This window comes from Aptenodytes forsteri, unplaced genomic scaffold, assembly GCF_000699145.1.
Source record: "Aptenodytes forsteri isolate BGI_AS27 unplaced genomic scaffold, ASM69914v1 Scaffold132, whole genome shotgun sequence".
NCBI lineage: Eukaryota > Metazoa > Chordata > Aves > Sphenisciformes > Spheniscidae > Aptenodytes > Aptenodytes forsteri.
This window is the reverse complement of record NW_008795520.1, coordinates 3,679,290-3,698,406: the sequence shown is the minus strand read 5'-3', so window position 1 is coordinate 3,698,406 and position 19,117 is coordinate 3,679,290. Positions and strand designations below refer to the sequence as shown.

General features: G+C 42.6%; 1 protein-coding gene across 1 annotated transcript in view; it reads right to left on the bottom strand.

Moving 5' to 3' along the window:
• The window catches only part of MAP10 (microtubule associated protein 10), a 77,027-nt gene that overhangs the window by 17,512 nt on the left and 40,398 nt on the right, over positions 1–19,117 (bottom strand). The window contains exon 3 of the mRNA XM_009281822.1: positions 253–424. Coding sequence (XP_009280097.1) covers positions 253–424 — 172 coding nt within the window. The remainder of the gene's footprint in view (positions 1–252; positions 425–19,117) is intronic.

Genomic DNA, 19,117 nt, shown 5'->3' with positions numbered 1-19,117 from the left:
GAGTCCCCAGGGAGCAGCACACCGTGAGTGGCCTCACACAGTTGGCAGAACTGACCAGCCTTGTGAAAGTCTTCCTGCATATTCTCACTACTACGAGTGCCAAAATGCATATTTACTATCCTGTCAAAATGTTCTCTGCTCAGGTGGAAGTTTGAAACACTATATTTTTCTGCTTGCCCTTCGTCTGGACTTGTTGCATGGCCACGAAGGTGCTGTGTGCTGTTTCCAGATGGCTGGAGGTATCTGACCCACCTGCCAGGTGCCTTTTGTTTCTGTTTGCATGCCCTTGGTGTTGAGGTGTTTACGTGTTGTTGTTCGGTCCACCCTCAGCATTCCCCTGGGCAGTGCTGGTACCTGATCGGAGTCACGGGTTGGTAACAACTGTCGCTGGCTGAGGATCTGGCCCATCATGTGCTGCAGTGTCCTGGCAGAAAAAAAGTCCAATAGATGAAATGCAGTATATAATCTGCAGTTTTCAATGAAGGATTTAATTAATTTATCTCTTGGCATTTTATGCTTGATTTTTGCATGCTTTTCAAATAAAATCATAGAATCATAGAATCATTTAGGTTTGAAAAGACCTTTAAGGTCATCGAGTCCAACCATTAACCTAGCACTGTCAAGTCCATCATAAACCATGTTTGGCATTTTATGCTTGATTTTTGCATGCTTTTCAAATAAAATCATAGAATCATAGAATCATTTAGGTTTGAAAAGACCTTTAAGGTCATCGAGTCCAACCATTAACCTAGCACTGTCAAGTCCATCACTAAACCATGTCCCTAAGCACCATATCTACACGTCTTTTAAATACCTCCAGGGATGGTGACTCCACCACTTCTCTGGGCAGCCTGTTCCAATGCTTGTCAACCCTTTTGGTGAAGAAATTTTTCCTAATACCCGATCTAAACCTCCCCTGGCGCAACTTGAGGCCATTTTCTCTTGTCTTATCGCTTGTTACTTGGGAGAAGAGAAAAATGTAACACTTCCTGAGCTACAGCAGACTCTTCCATTTTTGTTATGTGTCATGTCTTTTCCTCACACCGTCTTTCAGTGGCTAGCATTTCCCAAGTGTTTTCTAAGGGAGCTGTATAATCTTTTGATTATAATAAGTATATAATAGTTGATGCAGTTTTACCTAATTTGCTATTTGTAGTGTACATTAACTTAATGTTCCTTATGAGTTTACAAGATTGTCTTTAATAATGAATTATGTGCCTTACTGAATAGGTTTTCTTTCTGAGGGAGCTCAGTACTGGTTTTTAGTTAAAGAAAACCCTGAGTGTCCCTTATCTTTCTCCCTCCCTTTTGTAATTATTATTATGCTTATTTTCTAGGTCATTTTCAACCAAAATTATGTGGCAGACCAATGAGGAGTTAAGATTTAGATAAAGCAGAACTGATAAACCAGTTACTATTTTGGGGATAGGCACAGAAATATTTGGAATGCTATGAAGCAGTTGTTACGGTCTTTTAACCCCTCTAAGCTGGGAGTTACTTGGGTAGGGGGAGAAAATGAGTCTATTTTTTTCCCCGTAAGTTGGATGATGCATGTATATGACTCAACTCTATGAGCAGAATAACAATGATCTTACTGTGTTCTCACAGGAGTATTTCTCAAAGATTTCCTATATACCTGAATTTTGTCCCCCATCCCATTGCTCTGTCTTTTAATTAAATTTTACGCTGAATTGATTACATCTAGATTTTCCCATGGGGCTGCAGAAGTGAATTTAGTTTTATTCTTCTATCTGTAAAGCTTGTTGTTTAAATCTTTTCTCTCTCTGTCTCTTTTTTTTAAGAAGATTTGCTGATTGCAATTTGATTACCTGTTCAGCTTTTTACAAATTATGTTACTCTAATCGAAGCCTAGAAATAGAAATACAATAAATGGCTCTAAGTTAACCTCAGAAATGTTTGATTTTGTATTATTCTGTTCTGCTCATCTCAAGATTCTGTGTTATAGTAGATGATACTTTTTAAGCCTCTGTAGAAAATACTAAATTAAAAAAAACAACAAAGCAGAATACTTGCACTTATTCAGTAGCTCTCCTCAGAGACTGCAAATGTGGACAAATGCTGAGTCTATTGTCATTTTCTAACTAAGACAGCTTATCTTGGTGGAAACCAGGACTTTTTAAGTCAGACTTTCAAAAAAGCTCCTAAGGAGTTTAGAGGCATGAGTCTCATTCAAAGGCAGATTTACACCCGCCAGGGATTTCTCTTATATGGGGGGGACGACATTATCAGGGGAAAAGCAAATTCACTTTGTATATGTCTCTGAGTGAATTTTGCTTGCGGGCAAATCTGGCTATCTGCAGCAGAAACGTGATATTCTTCAACACTTCAAGCTGTCCTGAATTCTCACTTCAGCATTAAGTTGTGCGTAAACACTTGTCTGGCTGGAAAGGCTTTTCTTCACGGTATGCTTTCCCAATGCAGTGGTCCCTGCAGCACTGTCCCCAGCAGAGTGTGTCCCACGTGTTTCGCACAGCAGCATTTCCATATTAACTGTGTGCTGTGGGACGCCATGGAGCTGCTGCTCTCTGGCTGTTCACCTTTCAGTCCCACGCTCCTCCGTCTTCTGATGTATAGCACAGAAACCGTGTACTTCACTGCAGCTTAACTGAATTACTGTTGTGTCACCCAGGCCCCGTAATGCTATAAAGGCTGGTTAACATATATATGAAAGCCATGGCTCACCACTGCGCTTTCTGTGACACATGCTCTTGTCAAAGGCTTTCATCACACAAAACCATTAAAAAGTCGTGACCGCTACTGAAAAGATCCAGGAACAGGACTAACAAGTAAAGAAATCAAGAAGCGGCCCCCCTTGGGTTTCGGATGGGGAGGGGAATCTCTTGATTTAGTTACTTTTTATTTTCTATGCTCCTTCAGCGCACGGCACTAAAGCAGTTAATGCCTCACTGGGTTCACACTGAAGGCCTCGTGCTGCCAAACACCTGCAATCAATAGTTGATCATTTGGCTGGGAAGTCAAAGGCAAGACACATGCGATGCTGAAACCGCATCACCCCCTTCTCTGAATGCCACAAAGCTGCCGGAGGGGCACCCAACGGTGCCTTAGGGTATACAGTAAGCTGTAGGGTGCATGTTTGTCTTATGTGTGGTCAAGTTAGGTACAGAGAGTCTCTGTGGAAAATATCACGTTCCCCAGGATCAGAAACAGCGTACTGCTCGTTGTGAAAATGCGATGATGACAACAATGCTGCTAAAGCACACCGAAGGCCAATTTGCAATATGTTGCTCGTATTGTTTGCTCGAGCAATTATTATAATCCATTTGCCTGTAGATGTGCTTTCTGTTGTTATATCATTAACCTTAACAATGTCAACGTGCTCCCCGTATGTGGTTCCATTATACAACTTCACAGGGTAAGAGCACGGGACACGTCTCGTACGGGTAAGAGTGTTCACAGCCCAAGCTTTACTGATGCCTGAGGAGAACATCAAGTCCTGTGGATGGAGCCTGGCTGTGGAGAGGCGCTTGCTTCTCTGCAAAGGGAAATGGGGAGCCATTTAATCTGCTACTGCCCGACTGCTGCGGGGGGAGGAGGACTTTCTGCCAGAGGTGTGGGTCCTGGTAAAAGGTGACATGCCCAGGGAGTGGTGGTGTCCGCAGGGCGGTTTGGGCAGAGCAGCCGCAGGAGCACGCGGGAGATGCTTCTTTCCTCCTTTATTCAGCAGCATTACTCCTAGTTAGTACCTGTGGAAGTGAGAGAGGATATGAACCACATTTTCAAGGTTTTGAGCTTTTTAGAGTGCTGTGAATGCGAAGAGGTTGTTTTGAGGCTATTAGCCACTTACACGTATAATAGAAATAAAAAAACGTAGACGAGCAACCTCAGACTGTTCTCTTCTGCACAGAGTTCTGCTTACAGGACTCAGACTGTATACAGAGAGTCTTTACAATCAGCTAAAATGTCACACAAAATACGATTTGTAAACATAAGCTTTTTTCCTCTCACAGCTCACAATATAGCAATGACGTGGGTATTTTTTTTTTTCACTGAAGTAGGAAAAAGCTTAATACTGGTTCTCTTACCTCCAGATAAAACAGGTTGGTCATTTCCAGTGGGATTATCATCAAGAAGTTTTCTACGTAAAGGTGGCTATTAGTTACTGTATCCAAGATTTCTAAGTATATTTAATAATATCTACTTATCTAAAGGGCCAGTCAACAAAAATTACGTGATGCTGAGGGATTTAAGACATTACTGAGCAGATGTCTTTAGCTAATAGTGTAAGAAAAGGGACAGAACTGCTATCCAAAATGCAGCAAGGCTGCTTTGCTCCCAGCACCTAGCCCACACTGCAGCAAATAGCGTCCTTTCATCAGCTGTACTCCAGCAGCCTCTGTTGAATTGCCCAGTCTTGCATTGCACCCCCGGCTTGGGGCTGGCCTGCAAGTGCCTGCTGGGGGATGACTGGGGTACTCACAGCTGCACCTCACACCATTTGCAGTAGGGGTAGCCACTGGATATTTTGGGGCTTTCTTTATGCCTCTGCGGCCTTTCTTTCTTACAGCACCAATCTAGAGCTGGGAGAAGGGATCTCAGCCTGGCTTTCTGCTTCCTACGTTTTGGAGAGTGCCTGATCTCGCAGTGGGTATCTGGACAACGCAGCTCAGAGGAGGATGCCCAGCTTCATTCACACGATGTGCTATGATGGCCCTAATGGTTAGTGATAACTCCTGTAGTAGTCACTGATGGTCATTTTGCACAGAAACATTCAGGTACTGTGAGGATGGACTGCAGGCAGACCTCCGGGCACGATGCTGCCCAGTTTCCTACTTTCACTTCTGCCTCTAAGAAGATGTTAATGATTTTTCTTGGAGTATCTACATAATATTTCCGATATATGGGAGAGATATTTGACTTCCTAAAAAGGGTTGCAATAGGTCACCCGTTCTACATGGACTTTGTTGAGGATCACTGGCCAAAAGCTGACTCTAGTCAACAGCTTTTGGGAGATTTACACTGGCTTTAGACAAGTGTCAGAAGCCCAAAGAGCAAAAAACTCGGGCTGTGGCAGTGATTTGTTCTGAGGCCACTCCATATCTGACACACACGCTCTGGTGTCTTTCTTGTGTTTGCTGCGTCCAAGCTGTTACTGTCCCAGTTGACTGCCCCATTCCTTTGTCATAGTTTTATCACCAGCAAGTAAGTGGTGGTGGAGTGAAAAAAGAGACCTGTAACCATGTCAGGTGCTAGTGTTGGTGTTTCAGTGCAAACTGCTCTTCGCTGCTGGTTTACTGTGTGGGGTAGCAGACCAGGCGCTCATCTGCCTGCTGCCACCAGCTGGGGTGAGGGGATGTACGGCAGAGGGCAGGGCTGAGGCAGTTTGCCCTGGTTTGGGGAAGACCCTGTCCTCTAGCCCAGACCTTGGCATTAGTCTCAGCACAGTTTCCATGTATCGGCACGCTCTCTTCTATCTAAATACACCTGCAGAAATAAATCAAGAAGTTTTAATTGGCCTTTCAGCAGGCCAGTCACTTAGCATCATCAGGCAATTGACCATGGGCATGTTTGCCAGTGACCCAAAGGAGGGCAGAGTCCTCTCTCTCGCTCTCTCATTTAGCCTCCTACAGATGGATGCTGCTGCTTTCGTGCCTGGGTGCTGCGGGAGTCCAGGTGATGCAGCTGGGTGCAGTGCTACCTGCGAGCAGGAGGACCGACAGGCCTGGGCGAGGTGGCACATCCCCCTCTGCTTAAACCCTGCCTGATGAGCACTACTCTTAACCCCATGCTGTTTCTCTTATCAGCAGCAAAGCGATTATTGATGAGATTCTCAAGGCTGACTAGAAGACTGAGCTATATAGCTGCCATTGAAATTAATGACAGTTATACAGCTAAACCTGCCAGCTGGCTTTGGGAAAACCAGCTTCTCCCTGTCCGTGCTTGTTTACTGGAGAGCATTGCTGTAAGAAGTTATAAAGCAGCAGAGAATGCAGTAGTATTCAGTCGCTGTAGAAGCTAAGGAGAATTAGATGGTCTTTTTTTGCCAGATCCCCAGCTGCGGTAAACTGGCTGCTCTCTGCCAATGTCAATAGAGCTATACCAGTTTGCTCCAGCTCAGGATTTGGATCTTTCAGGCTGTATCAGAGTATCTGCCGTTTCCCTTTGCAGGCAGGTGAAACACTAATGAATATGGAACAAGATCTTGCAGTCAGGGGATTTTAATACATAAAAATATATTAACAAAAATCAATGCAGGGCCTTGCTCCTGTCAGCATTTGTTCTGTTTTCTCCCCCCACCCCATTCCTTCTTTGTTCACTGTGATTGCATCTGCATCGCTATGGTAACTAATGAATGATTATTTAATTTACCAATCTCTGGATGCGGCAGTTCAGTGTTTAAAATATTCCAGCACTGTCTGTCATACACATATGCACAAATATACAGTCTGTCACACAGGAAAAACTATAGGTGCTTGATATTCTTATTTTAAACTAAATCTGTCTCTTCAAACGGGACATGAGAGCTTTATCTACTGTGATGATGGCCACAAGCTAAACAGTACGTGCAGATAAACATAGTTGTATTATTTCATGTTTACTGTCAGTATGTGTCAGCTGTCAGCCAGCACACCTGAAATGAAGGCAGCACCATATACATCCCAGAGGATTTCTGCTCAACTCCCAGGTCTTAAGAGTTATTGCGTGTTCACAGGAAGTTTTCGGAAGAAAAATGGTATTTCATGTTTGTAAGAGCCAGTCTGAAACTTATTTTGAAGGAGTAAAAGGGGAAGAACAACTATCACGGGCTTTTCAAAGGGATGGTGGGCCTTCAGCCACCTGAAGTCTTCAAGAAAAGGGTAAGTAATTGCTGGAGGAATGCTAGGGCAGCTACACGCTCTTCCTTAGGGCTGATGTAGGTGGGGACTGACTGGAAAAGGTAGATCAGCGTCTGTTTCATCATGTTTTCTCCCATGTCTCTACCTATTTCAGTGCTTTGATGAGCTGGAGATTTTCAGGAGATCCCTAGACACCCAGGTACGTTTTTGCTTAGAGGGGACTCAGTTTTATCCTATCCTAAAGAATTGTGCAGCTGACTTAATCTGCAAAGGGAATACTTTCCCAGTAGAATATACTCCTGCTAAAGGTGAAGCAAGTAGTTTTAATAAAGTTACTGGTTTCTTTTTTTTCTGTGGCTGCTTGAGGAAACGGGGGTGAAAGAGTGAAGGGACAAGAGCAACAGTATACATCCAGGCATAATACGCTCTTACGCCTGCTGAGAGGCTGCAAGAGAAGTGACATGTTTCCCCCCTGGAGCTGGTGGGACCTGAGACCTGACCATTTCAGAGGCACCTTGCTCGGGGCCTGGGGAAGAAGGTTTGCCTGGGCTTGAGGAGAAGGAGGAGATTTCAGGTACTCTGGGAAAAGCTGTGGAAAGTTTAATGCTACACAGTACTCCAGTTCTGCTCACATAGGAAAACACAGCAAATCGGACTGTGCAAACACCCTGTTGCCCACAGGCTGCAGGAGGTAGCCTGCTTCTTTTGCCCATCCTTTGAGCCATCCTAGGATGCCCAAAGGTAAAAATTCCAGGCTGCAAGCAGTTGTTCCCGCCTCACTTGGGTGGGATGTGCACATATGTATATATGCACACTGTATTTGTAATGGCACGACTCAGAAACAGCTGTTTTGCATAGGTGAAGCTGAAATCTCCTGGGTACACTCCACTTCGCCCAAACCCTGGCCCCAAGAGCGGCTTTTGACACGATGGCTATGCTTCATTGCGGTTTCATATCTGAAACAGCAGGACCAAGGACTCCTAAATCATGTTCTATTGTTGATATATAAGTGTGCAGTGATCCAGACAGGTAGTTTTATTGCTGGTTACATGAAAAAATAACTGGTTGTATGATGGCCCCTGGTTAACCTATGGTAAGGTGAAAGCAGGGGCACTAGACTAGAATGAACTGTTATATCCCAAGGTTGATTTAAGGCTAAAATGGAACCTAGATCCACCCAAGTTGCGAAACTGTGTGGTCCTCTGCAACAAATGTTTCATTTCATTACCTATATCCGAAGCAGGCTGCTTTAAAAAGAAATTTCATTCCTGAATCCTGATCCCCCCCTGAGCATGAAGCAGTAGAGCCCTGGCAAAGAGACAGGTGAAGTACAAACCATGCAATTTCTCAGCTCCTGCAGCTCTCTCCCTCTAAGTCTATGTTAAACCTGGGTCTCTGCTCCCAAACTCCAAAGAGTCTCATTTAATCCAGGCTTGCTTTAGAAGCCCCTACAGTTCAGGACATGCCCGTTATGTGGTGCACTGCTGCTCACCTGGAAACTATTGAGTGTCACAAAAGAAAATTACAGCCATCTTACAGGGATGAGTCATCTCTAACAGCTGGGTGAGAGATGATTTTTCTAGTTGTACACAACTTTGAGGTTTAAAAAAAACAAACCCTTTTCTGTTCCATATAGGGCTGAAACACAGTTCCTTCTATTTTTATGGGAAAAAAATGCAGAAAGATCGATCTTCACTTAGCATAGGCAACAGTTCATTAATCAACTCACATCAGGTGAATAAGATTCAACGTTGCTGGCCTCCCACATTCCAGAAAAGTGCTCTGACCACAGAAATATCAGGGATCTCCTTTGCAATCTTCAGTTTCTTATGCAAAATGGAGCAGTGCCAACCTGTGAAAGTGAGAGGCTGACTTTGGTAGGTAGTTAATAGCTTGGTGATTTATAGTACCTGCCTAGTACACAGGGGTCCTAAGTTCAGCTCTGTGAGAGCCCAGCCCAGGGCTTTAGGCTATTGTCGATTCTAAGTTTCTCTTGGGTTTTGACCATAAATCACACCCTAGAGATGAGAAATCTTTCCTGACAAATGTTCTGGCAATGCTGCTATGTTTCCCTGCAAAACACTTGTTTCAGCCACTTGATACTTTCTGATAAAAAAACATTTCATTGAAGAACTTAATGAACTATCTCTAAGTGTTTGCAGCATTGGATCTTTCAAAGACCTCAGAAAAATTAAATTAATGTTACTGTATTTTGGATTGCAAAGTCTTTTCGTAGGTTTCCAAAGACCCTTTTTTTTTTTTTCAGGGTTGTCCACTTTATATGGCTTGGTAGTATCTGATATGCGTCTCTGATATCTTAGGTCTTCAGAGGACTTTGGGACACAAGACCCTGGTGCACTGTGTAGTAAAAAGAAAGAAAATTTCCAAAGCATGGAAAATACACACTTCTGTGTGGATGAAAAATGAGAGGAAATAGCTATTTTCTCCCATTTTTAGTAGAGCAAATTAAGAGAAGTCTGAGTACTTGATGCCACAGAAGGGTTTGGGGCTGTCTGAAGACAAAGGATAGATTTGGTGGCTTTACTGGGATCCATGTAGGCAGATTAAAAATGCATCAACTGTAAAAGCAGAGGCAGGCTGCTCCAGAGTCTGCAGTGAACTCTGGTGTAGCACAGACCTGGGATTTGCCTGCTGACCTGGTTGGGAAAGGAGAAGATGGCCTGCTTTACTTCTTTCTAATGAATACCATCTGTAAAGTGTAGCTCTTCTTGCTCCTAAGCAAGCTGCCCTGCTTGTTTTCTCACCTGAGGACTCTCCCCCGCCTTCAGAAGAGGTCTGCTTAGAAGGCTCTTGCGTGGGATTTCTCAGCTCTTAAACAAATGAGAAAGGTTGATGAACCTTTAACAAATCCTTCCCTTCAGCTGTTTGTCAGACTGAGGAGATAAATAACACTGGCTGTCCCATCCCAAGTGCTTTTGCCCAAGACAAGTCCTATCTCAGCTACTAACAAAGAAGTGGCATTTTTTATTTTGCTCAAGAGACTCACTTAACCCATTCTTGGCTGCTGGTTGCAGCCCATCATCTGGGACTTGTGTTTCTGATTTCAGCAGATGGACACAGAGCTGACTGAGGGCTACAAGACAACACTTGAGCCTAGCAAGAAGAAGGCAAAAGCGGAAAGAGAATTTAATCTCTTTGTCTGCTTGTGGGTACTGTACTAATGGGGAGAAAATCAATTTAGGTAGAATACTGAGGATGCTGTAGGCAGACTGAATCCAGGAGCAGGAAAGCGTGGTCTTGGCAGTAACACCGTAAGCACTGACTAGAAGGGTATTTCAAAAGGACTGTTTGCTCTTTGCATGCAGTGGATTCAAGGTGAGAGCATTTCCTTCTCCACACACTGAGACCGCCTCTGTGCTGAACAGTAGCAACGTGGTGCAGAGATGGCACGGTGGCTCAGCCCTGCATGTGGGAGATGTGCACTTGGCTTGTGTCAGCCAGGCATTTTAGTGCAGATGCTGTGTTGCCCTGCACTGGCTGTGCTTTTGCTGGCTCTGGAGCCAGCCCAGGCTCCCCCAGCTCAAGCATCTCTGCTCCACACCTCCATGCACAATGGAGGCATTTCCTTGGGGGACTGCAGCTTGCATTGCTCAGGGGGACTGCCTGCATGTGTGCATGGGCATATGATTGTTCTGTGTGTAACTAATCTGTTTTGTGCCTCAAGATCAGGCCTGAAGTGTTATCTCTATGCCATTGGTTTCTCCCTGGGTTTGTGAAAGAGTGAGCTCGCTAACTTACATACTTTTATCTTTACTTAAATATCCTTAAAATAAATCTTCTACTTAATTATCTTTACTTAAAACTCCACTGTTCATGACTAGAGTCAGCATTTTTAGTTAGTTTTCTACTTGGGAAGCGCTGACAAATCATGAACAAGGGCATGAGGGTCCTTTTACTCTCTGACTACCAGCTAGCAGAGCTAGGCTTTGTTTGTAAGCTTCTGAAGTAGCCAGGGACACAAGAGGGATGAGTACACTTCAATGTTGTTCCTCTCAAGTGTCACCTTGGGGTAACTTCTTACTTATAAAACTGCTTGGGGTTCTCTCAAGCTAAGATCGCTCCAAGGCAACACTTTTGATCAGGCATGACAATGAAATACATCCACCGAGGCATAACGTTGTATGTGTCCTGCACAATAAATAGCGGTCGCGTACAGGGACGATCTGCAGCAAATCACTGTGGGCTATCACACAGCACTGCCGGCTGTCCCATGGGCATCCCGCGGCAGCCGGGACGTGCTAGTGGCCTCCCCCAGTGCCAGCTGCCAAACTGGGGTGCAAGTTTCAAAGGCAAAAAGAGCAATGTTCTGAAATGCTGGTTACGTTTTGTCTGTCTGTTGGACTTTCATTTATTTCTTAACACTTCGGCAAGAAACAGCTTTGCTTTGCTTTCCCCCCCCCCCATCACTGGCTGTCTATTATTGCCTGGTGTGAACATTTTCAGTACTCTTTCCTTCTTGCCAAGTACAGTAACAGGGGAAAGGGGAACAGACTTACGCTGGTGGCAGTCTCTCTGTGCCTCCGCTTCTTTGCAGAACGGGGAAATGATGCTTCTTTTTTTTGCCATTTTTTGCCACATCGTGTTGAATTGCCACTCTATGCTGAGAAAAAAACAGACTTGTCGTAATTTTCCCTTTTGCCACCGGTGGGTTGTAATACTGCAGTGTAAAAGCCTGAATCCGTTTCCAAGCTGATGGGAAAAGGAATGTACTGGCAAGCCAGGATGGTGTGTACTGAGCACAAGTAAGGGTCGATATACAGTTTAAACAGTATATTTAAACACGAGTTTCTGTCTGAACATGAGGAAGCACTTTTTTGCTGTGAGGGTGACCAAGCGCTGGCACAGGTTGCCCAGGGAGGTTGTGGAGTCTCCATCCTTGGAGATATTCAAGAGCCATCTGGACATGGTCTTGGGCAACCAGCTCTAGGTAGCTCTGCTTGAGCAGGGGGGTTGGACAAGGTGACCTCCAGAGGTGCCTTCCAACCTCAACCCTTCTATGATCCTGTGATTATGGACTTTAGGCTGTTATAGCCATAGTTCTGTCAGGTCATAAGGGAGATAAGGTTTGTGAGTAGAGTAGTATTATTTTTCAATACACCAATAACATTGTTAGGGAAAAAATGGACAGACTTTTAGACATAAGCTTTCATCATGTTCTATGTGCCTAAAATCTTGGGTATTTTTATCAATACGGTGGCTGTTTTAATAAAAGATACTGACTTTATCCACAAAATTTTTTTGGCTTAATATAAACACATGCATACAATGCAGATCCTGATAGCCCTCAGAATTAAGGAGAAAGGTAACTAATTCCTTTATAACTTACAAATCTGAGCCATGATGAGCGAATGTGCATCCAGACTAGAGTGACCTCTCCCTGATACCAATAGCTGCTTTTTCCAAAGGAAAGCCCTCAACAGTGAGATGTGGAAATGGAAAGGCCTCAGGAAACAGAGAAAAAAGGGGTGTTCATTGCCAATTTGAGTCAGTTTATCAGACAGTTGCTTCTAGTTAATATAGTCCATTATGCTGAGATACAAATTGTCTGAAGGAGTAGGGAAGTTTTTAGCAGAATTGTTGGATTAGGCTTTTTGAGTCAGCTAGGTAGATCCCCACAACATAGATGTGACCAGAAGGATACTCCAGTGAACAATATGAGTTACAAGCATGAAGAACTTGCAAGATCTAAGCAAGCGAGATGCTCAGTCATCAACTCTGCAAAATACATAGCAAAGCAGGGGCTACATTGCAACTTCCAGATCAGTGCTGCTGGAAATTGCCTAACCTACAGCCAGTCATTGGAGTCTCTGCTTCCTCAGCCTTGCCATTTAGTCCCATACCTACCTAATGTATTTCTGACACATTTCCACAATGTTTAAATAGCTCCTCCTCTCAAATATGACCAGTTTGCCAGAAACTGATGCCCCCCCCCCCCAGGTAAAGCTGTGATTTGGTGCCAAAAAAGATTGACATGAGGGAAATGTAGCCAGAGATGCAGAGGTGTGTAAGACAGGAAAAAAAGAAAAAGGTAGAGAGGCCATTTAATGGCTTGCAGATTGACTTCTTTAATGACATTTTCATTAACAGTTCTTGCTGCTAAATGCCATGGGTTTTTCCCTTTAGAGCTGTCTGCATTAATAATGTGTGACTCTACTGGGAAGTGATTTACATAAAACATGCTCCTCTCATTACAGACAGGTGCTCTGTGCTGGGCCAGAGAGAGGAGGAGAAAAAAGGTAAGTGCACTCTGTAAATGAAGGGCAGTTTCCTATGTTGGGCCATGAGCACCCATGAAAAATCTCCCTCCCCCTCCACCACCACCCTGGCCCGAAATGTTTCCCAGCTCAGAGTCCACACCTCACTGAGGCGAATGTTTTCACACAGGTCTGGCACAGAGTATTGTGGTGGAAGGGCCGGGATCAGCTGATGCGGATCAACACTGCAGAGAAGCTGTAGACAGGAGTGAACCCAGCTTCCCCTGAAGGGCCTTTTCTGCATGTTTTGTATCACTTCTGCAGTGCAAAGCAGCTGGGTCCTCTGATCACAGCCTTCTGCATTTCTTCAGCTTTAAGTGTCATAGAAATAGGTTCGTATTTTGTGGTCTGTCAAGTTCCAGACAGACACCAATGTGAAAACATGACAACTAGAAAACAGAAAAAGAAATATAACTTTTTTCCAACTTCATAAAAAAATACTTATTTAATTTCTTCCTAAATATGACTGGAACTTTACATTATGGCTTTTTCTCTAAGTTGGATACAAGGCAGCCTGGACCATTTGTTGCTAAGTCATCCCCTGCGTGCTTTTTTGTTGTAGATGAAATGGTTTATGTTGACTCATAAATAAAGAGATGTACAGCTTCTTAGCTTCCTCCCACAATGTTGCAATAAATTAATAGGGAACATACTGCTGAGACTGTGCTCTCAAAGTGGATTCCAGTCAAAGTAGATACCAAGTGAGATCTCAGTTAAGTTGAGCTTTCTAAGAGTTAGTGATCTAAGCTGTCCAATGCATGCTTTCCTAGAGGGAAACAGCGACCTCCAAAATGGCTCAGTTCTCTTATCTAAGCCACCTATTTTAAGATGAGATTAATTGTTTTCTGAGGGTTCTTATCTCTCTCCATTGACTATGGAGAAACAGGTGACTTAGCTTAGATCTGAAGAATTTCAAAGGCTATCTTGGTAGTTTGAGGGATTTTTTTAAGAGATGGCAGAATGGTTTGGAAATGGAAGTAAAGCTGCCCTGAGTTTAGTTTCATTTTATATTTTCATTTGTATTTCATTTATATGTATAAATAAAATGTATATACTTAGCATATTTTAAAGTGAAACAAAGTGTTTCACTTTATGGAAAGATTGTCCATAAGAGTCCTTGAAAAGGCAAAAATAATCATCTCTTGCCTGTGGTGGACACTTATGCCATTGAAATTGTAGATACAAAGATTGTCCATAAGAGTCCTTGAAAAGGCAAAAATAATCATCTCTTGCCTGTGGTGGACACTTATGCCATTGAAATTATGTTGTCAATACAGCCAAGAACTTTGATTTCTGAAAAATAACATCTCAGACCACTGGGAAGTTACTTACAGGAAAATAAGGTATCATTTGTACATAATTAAGTAAACCCTTTCTGCTTCTCACATCTCCATGGAAATAGTTGTTGTTCAGCTCATTAGAAATAAACATTTTGCTGGTACTTCCAACAGGAGGACTAGCCTGACGATGCCATTAAGAATCAGAGAAGAAATCAAAGACTTTGGAAGATAAGCACTTTTACTTCATGAACCGTTGTTAATTTGATAGTTGGAAATTAAGGACTGTGGATGAAAACCTACACTGGCACCTGGATTCATCTCATAGAAAATGCCAGTAAAAATTCACGTCATGCTTTTTAATTGATAGATTTGGTTTCAGAGTAGTAAGGAGGGCAATCTTGGGTTCTTGGTCATGATGTCTTCTGTGAGACTACATGCAGAACAGAGTGATTCGTCCACAGTGGTTTATCTGCTGAGTTTGGGCTTGTACTTGCAGTACTGCACCCAAACTATCCTTTCAGCAGAACAAATTATAAAAGCTGCAATTCAAGTTGTTTCACATTTTGCCTTCCTTTTCTTTACCTAACTTCTACATCAGCTAAGAACATTGAAATCCAAAAAGTAAAGTATCCCTCATTTTCCTGGGGGATTGTGCAGATCAATGTTTCTGGGAAGCTGACTGAGATGTAACTGTAAGCTTTTGATTCCTTAAATAGCCTTGATGAAATGTTAACAGTTCTTCTGTATCGTGTCTGTAACAAAGCGGGAAGATTAGAAGTGAGGTTTGGCTTCAGCAAATCATATTGTTGTCTTTTAAATTAGTTCTGCTGTGGGCATGGTGCCTGTAGTTTGCTTAATCTGTTAAACCTTTTTTTGTAAATTAATATTTTGGACAATGATGAATATAAATAATTTACATCTACAGCTTTCATGTTGTATGTTCGCTGAGCTGGATTTGCAAAGGCATCAAGCCAGGATGCAATTCCTGGCTTTATTAGGTTATGAAACAGAATCTAGCCAGAAAATATAATGTCCTTAAGCTGTAACATCAGCAGCAACAGACAGACCTTAATGCTGCTGGACCTAATGGAATTAGATTTCATGTATGCTTAATGAATGCAAATGCCACTTAATTTTTACAGCTTGAGTTGTAATGCATTGCATGTGACACATCTGCTACTGAAAAAAATATTCAAATGTGTGATTCTTACACCCAGTGTCCAATTTCAGCACTGTAAAATGTATCCTCTTAGGGAAGAGGGACTGGAGAAACATGCCAGCAATATTACTGCATAATTTAAAGCAGCCACCAAAGAGAAATGTTAAAATATGCATCAGGCAATTACAAGCGTTGTATATGTTTTTATTCTCCTTTGCTGCTGTTCAACAAGGAGTAGTAAAGAGATTTAGAGCAAGTGGCAACCATAGCAACAAGAAATTTTCGGTTCAACCTGGTGCTGTAAAACTTCTGGCAGAGAAACACATTTCAGGATACTTTGTCAAGTGTTGATTCTTCCAAAAGATATGCACAGCGCCTTCAGTTCTGCCTCTCAGGCACTGGTCCCATAGAGATAGGCGAGAGCCAATTTCAGTGCAAGCCCAAGCAGAAGCGATTGCGATCGGGTTACGCCAGAGCTGGTCACGGTACTTGTTCAGCGGTGGTCCCTTGGGTTTGTTAATTATCAGAGATAATAAGTCCCATTCTGCTCTCTGTGAGAGAGAAGGGAAATAGATGTGATGTGGAAGAAGGTTTCTATCCCTTACCAGTCCCCTGCTCCATCCAGCTGTGGCTGTGAGAAGTCCCAAGAAGAGCTTTGTTCCTCTGACCTGGTCACACCAACTACCCTGCTCTGGGGGGTACAAAGGGCCCCCTCAAGCACAGCTCCTCAGGAGTGGTAATTACCAGAGTGACTGTGTCCTTAGACTTTTTGTGCTTTGTTTGTGCTTCCTGGCACATTCATTTTGCTTGCAGACAGCTGGATGGGCATTGACCCTGAAAACAAGTCAGTGAAAACTCAAGGGGAGTATGGGTGGTACGCAGAACTCAATCATGTATGCAAAGAGCCCAGAAAATGTGTTCAGTTGATGAAGGTCTGGGGTTTATTCAAAGACAGTCCAGTGTTTAGTCACTGTGCATTTTACAGAGTGGGTATGCATAATATTCAGGATTAAGGCAGACATAGTAGTCGTGAAGAAGTCTGCCTACTGATCACAAACTAAGGTGTGCAAAGTCAGAAGGATCTGGGAGTCTCACTTAGGGGAAAAAGTTGACCTTCACAGCTAGACACCAAAATGAAACATTCATTGTTTCTTGTGACAAAGAGTTAATTTGCACAGTTAATTCTGAAATGAAAACAGCAGCAAGATGACAGGACAACAAATGGTATGCAATCTAAAAGATGAAATAGATGTTATTCCAGAGAGCGTGTTAGAAACAACTGTCACTAAATGTCAGTTTTTCCTAACTCTGTTGGAGGCAATCCTTCTACTTTTCTTTATAAGATGGAGCTGTTCTACACACTGACTTAGAGCAGGCTGAGGGCTTTTTATTTTTAGTTGATGGGCCAGACACATCCACCAGTAGAGGTACTGAGGTATGTAAGCCTCTTACATCAATAGTCTTGTTTTCCTTAACCTTTCCTCATGGTCACCTTAGGAGGACACTTTGCATGCCCCAGGTCTGCAGATCCCAGGCTGAAAGCCACTACATGATGAAGTGCCCCTTGAAAGCCCCTTAGCCAGGCATTAATTCCTGCCATTGAATAAGCAGCTCCATGCTCCCAGGGGTAGCTGGAGTGCTTAGTCACTAACCAAGGAACTCCCTCATTTTTACAAGTAATTTGCCAATTGCTTTTTTCCAGACATGCAGAGTTGGGGATAGGTCCCAGAAACAATGCACATAGAGTACGCATCTGACCATTTTATCTAACACTCCTTTGAAGGTTACTTATCACGAGATGCTGTGATAGCACATAGATCTCCTCCACCTCATTACACCTTAATTTGGGATCCTGAGACTATAAAATTGTTTCGTAAATTATCTGGAAATAGCTATGGCTGACTCTGCATCCCGGAGGGGGAAACCTATTGCCTTTTGGCAAGACATATGAAGTTACCTATGATCAAGGCAGCACATTCGTAAATACTTTATCTCCATATGTGAAGTCGCTGTATCAAGTTACAACAGTAGGAGTAGTAGGAAAGTATGGCCATCACGCTTAAGAATACAGATATTTAGAAAGGAGTGAATTAAGTGAGGTAGAAATCTAGGATCTGCTACTTTCATTTTTTTCAGTAATACCATTTTTTGAACAGCCTGGGATAAAAAAGCAGAAGGTGGGTAGTATTATTTGAACAAAGTTCCCAGCAACTATTGCATGTGGATAGCCTTTGTATTGTGCAGATTGTTTTCCTCCCCACACATATTTTGTTTCTTGAATTGGAGCACTTAAAGCATATCCAGCAGAGTTATATCTGCATAAATATTTGATAACTCTAATTGCACAGCCTACACCATACTTTGACCCTTGGGCATGTAGTGCAAGTAAATATGCATACCACCTGTATATAAAATGTTAAGGTGATCAGGGAATGTGTGAGATTGCCTGAAGCATCAATTTAAAGCAACAGCTCTACTTGTGCTGTTTCAAAATTGGAGGCAAAATATGTTCTTGTTTTATAATTAGTTACTGTTAAATGATTTCACATTATTTGTTAAATTAACAGGAAAATCATCAATTTCTCATTGTCATTTCCATTATAAACACCTGTCCTTCAAGGGGTCTTTCACATGTGAAAGAATCTCATCTTTAGAAATGTAACAAGATAAGAAAGAGGTTTGGGGCATAGGATGGTCTAAATACCATTTTGGTTCTTAGCAAAAGCATTGTTAATCATGGATTTAATTTATCTTGAAAAGAGGTGAACTATAATTATAACTCCTAGAAATACATCTGGCAGGATTTCTATTTTTTATTTTCTGCTAAATATAATTTTTCATCTAAAAAAAAAAGCTGGCTATTTTTGTTTTGAAAAAGCTGTCTCTGAATGTGTATCAGTAGACTCTGTTCTTCCTGAATCATTGATAAACTGAAATACTAATGTTGAGAAAGAAAAATCTCATTTTTTCACTTCCTGTCCCCCTCCATCGTAAATGCAGAAAACCTGAGGTCATTCTTGTAGGTGGGCATAAGACCAGGATTTCCATCCCGTGGAAAATTCTGATACTTCTAATTTTTCTTCCTCATGACTTGGAATGAAAAGTTGAGACAGTTTGGGGAAGTCCCAAACTTTCAGTCTCACATTTACTCATAGTGCTTGTTTCACTGAAATGAAATGCTGCTTTTAATCTTTTTTTTTTTTTTCTTTTACCTTTAATGTGTCCAGAAGACTGAGTATCTGAGTCTTGTGGGACTTTTACTTCCAGCTCCTCTGCTTTCGATTTTTCCCTCCAGGTTGAGTGTCTTGATTGGACTGAACCTGTTTGGCCGCACCACAGTCAGGCACTGCCCATCTAGGTGTAATGTTTCAGCCGAAAGGGCAGCACGAGAATCTGTCTTCTTGGGAAAGCTTATGTTGTGCTGAAGTCTCGTGTGTAGTGCTGCAGTAATTCAAGCGGACGCAGCTTAGTGCTGAACTGACACACCGCAAATTCATCTGAGACGTTTCTATACGGCTGACATGATTCAAAGGCATTTCATTTCTGTGTTCTAATGAAAAAGTGAAAAATTACTTTTACCCACAGAAA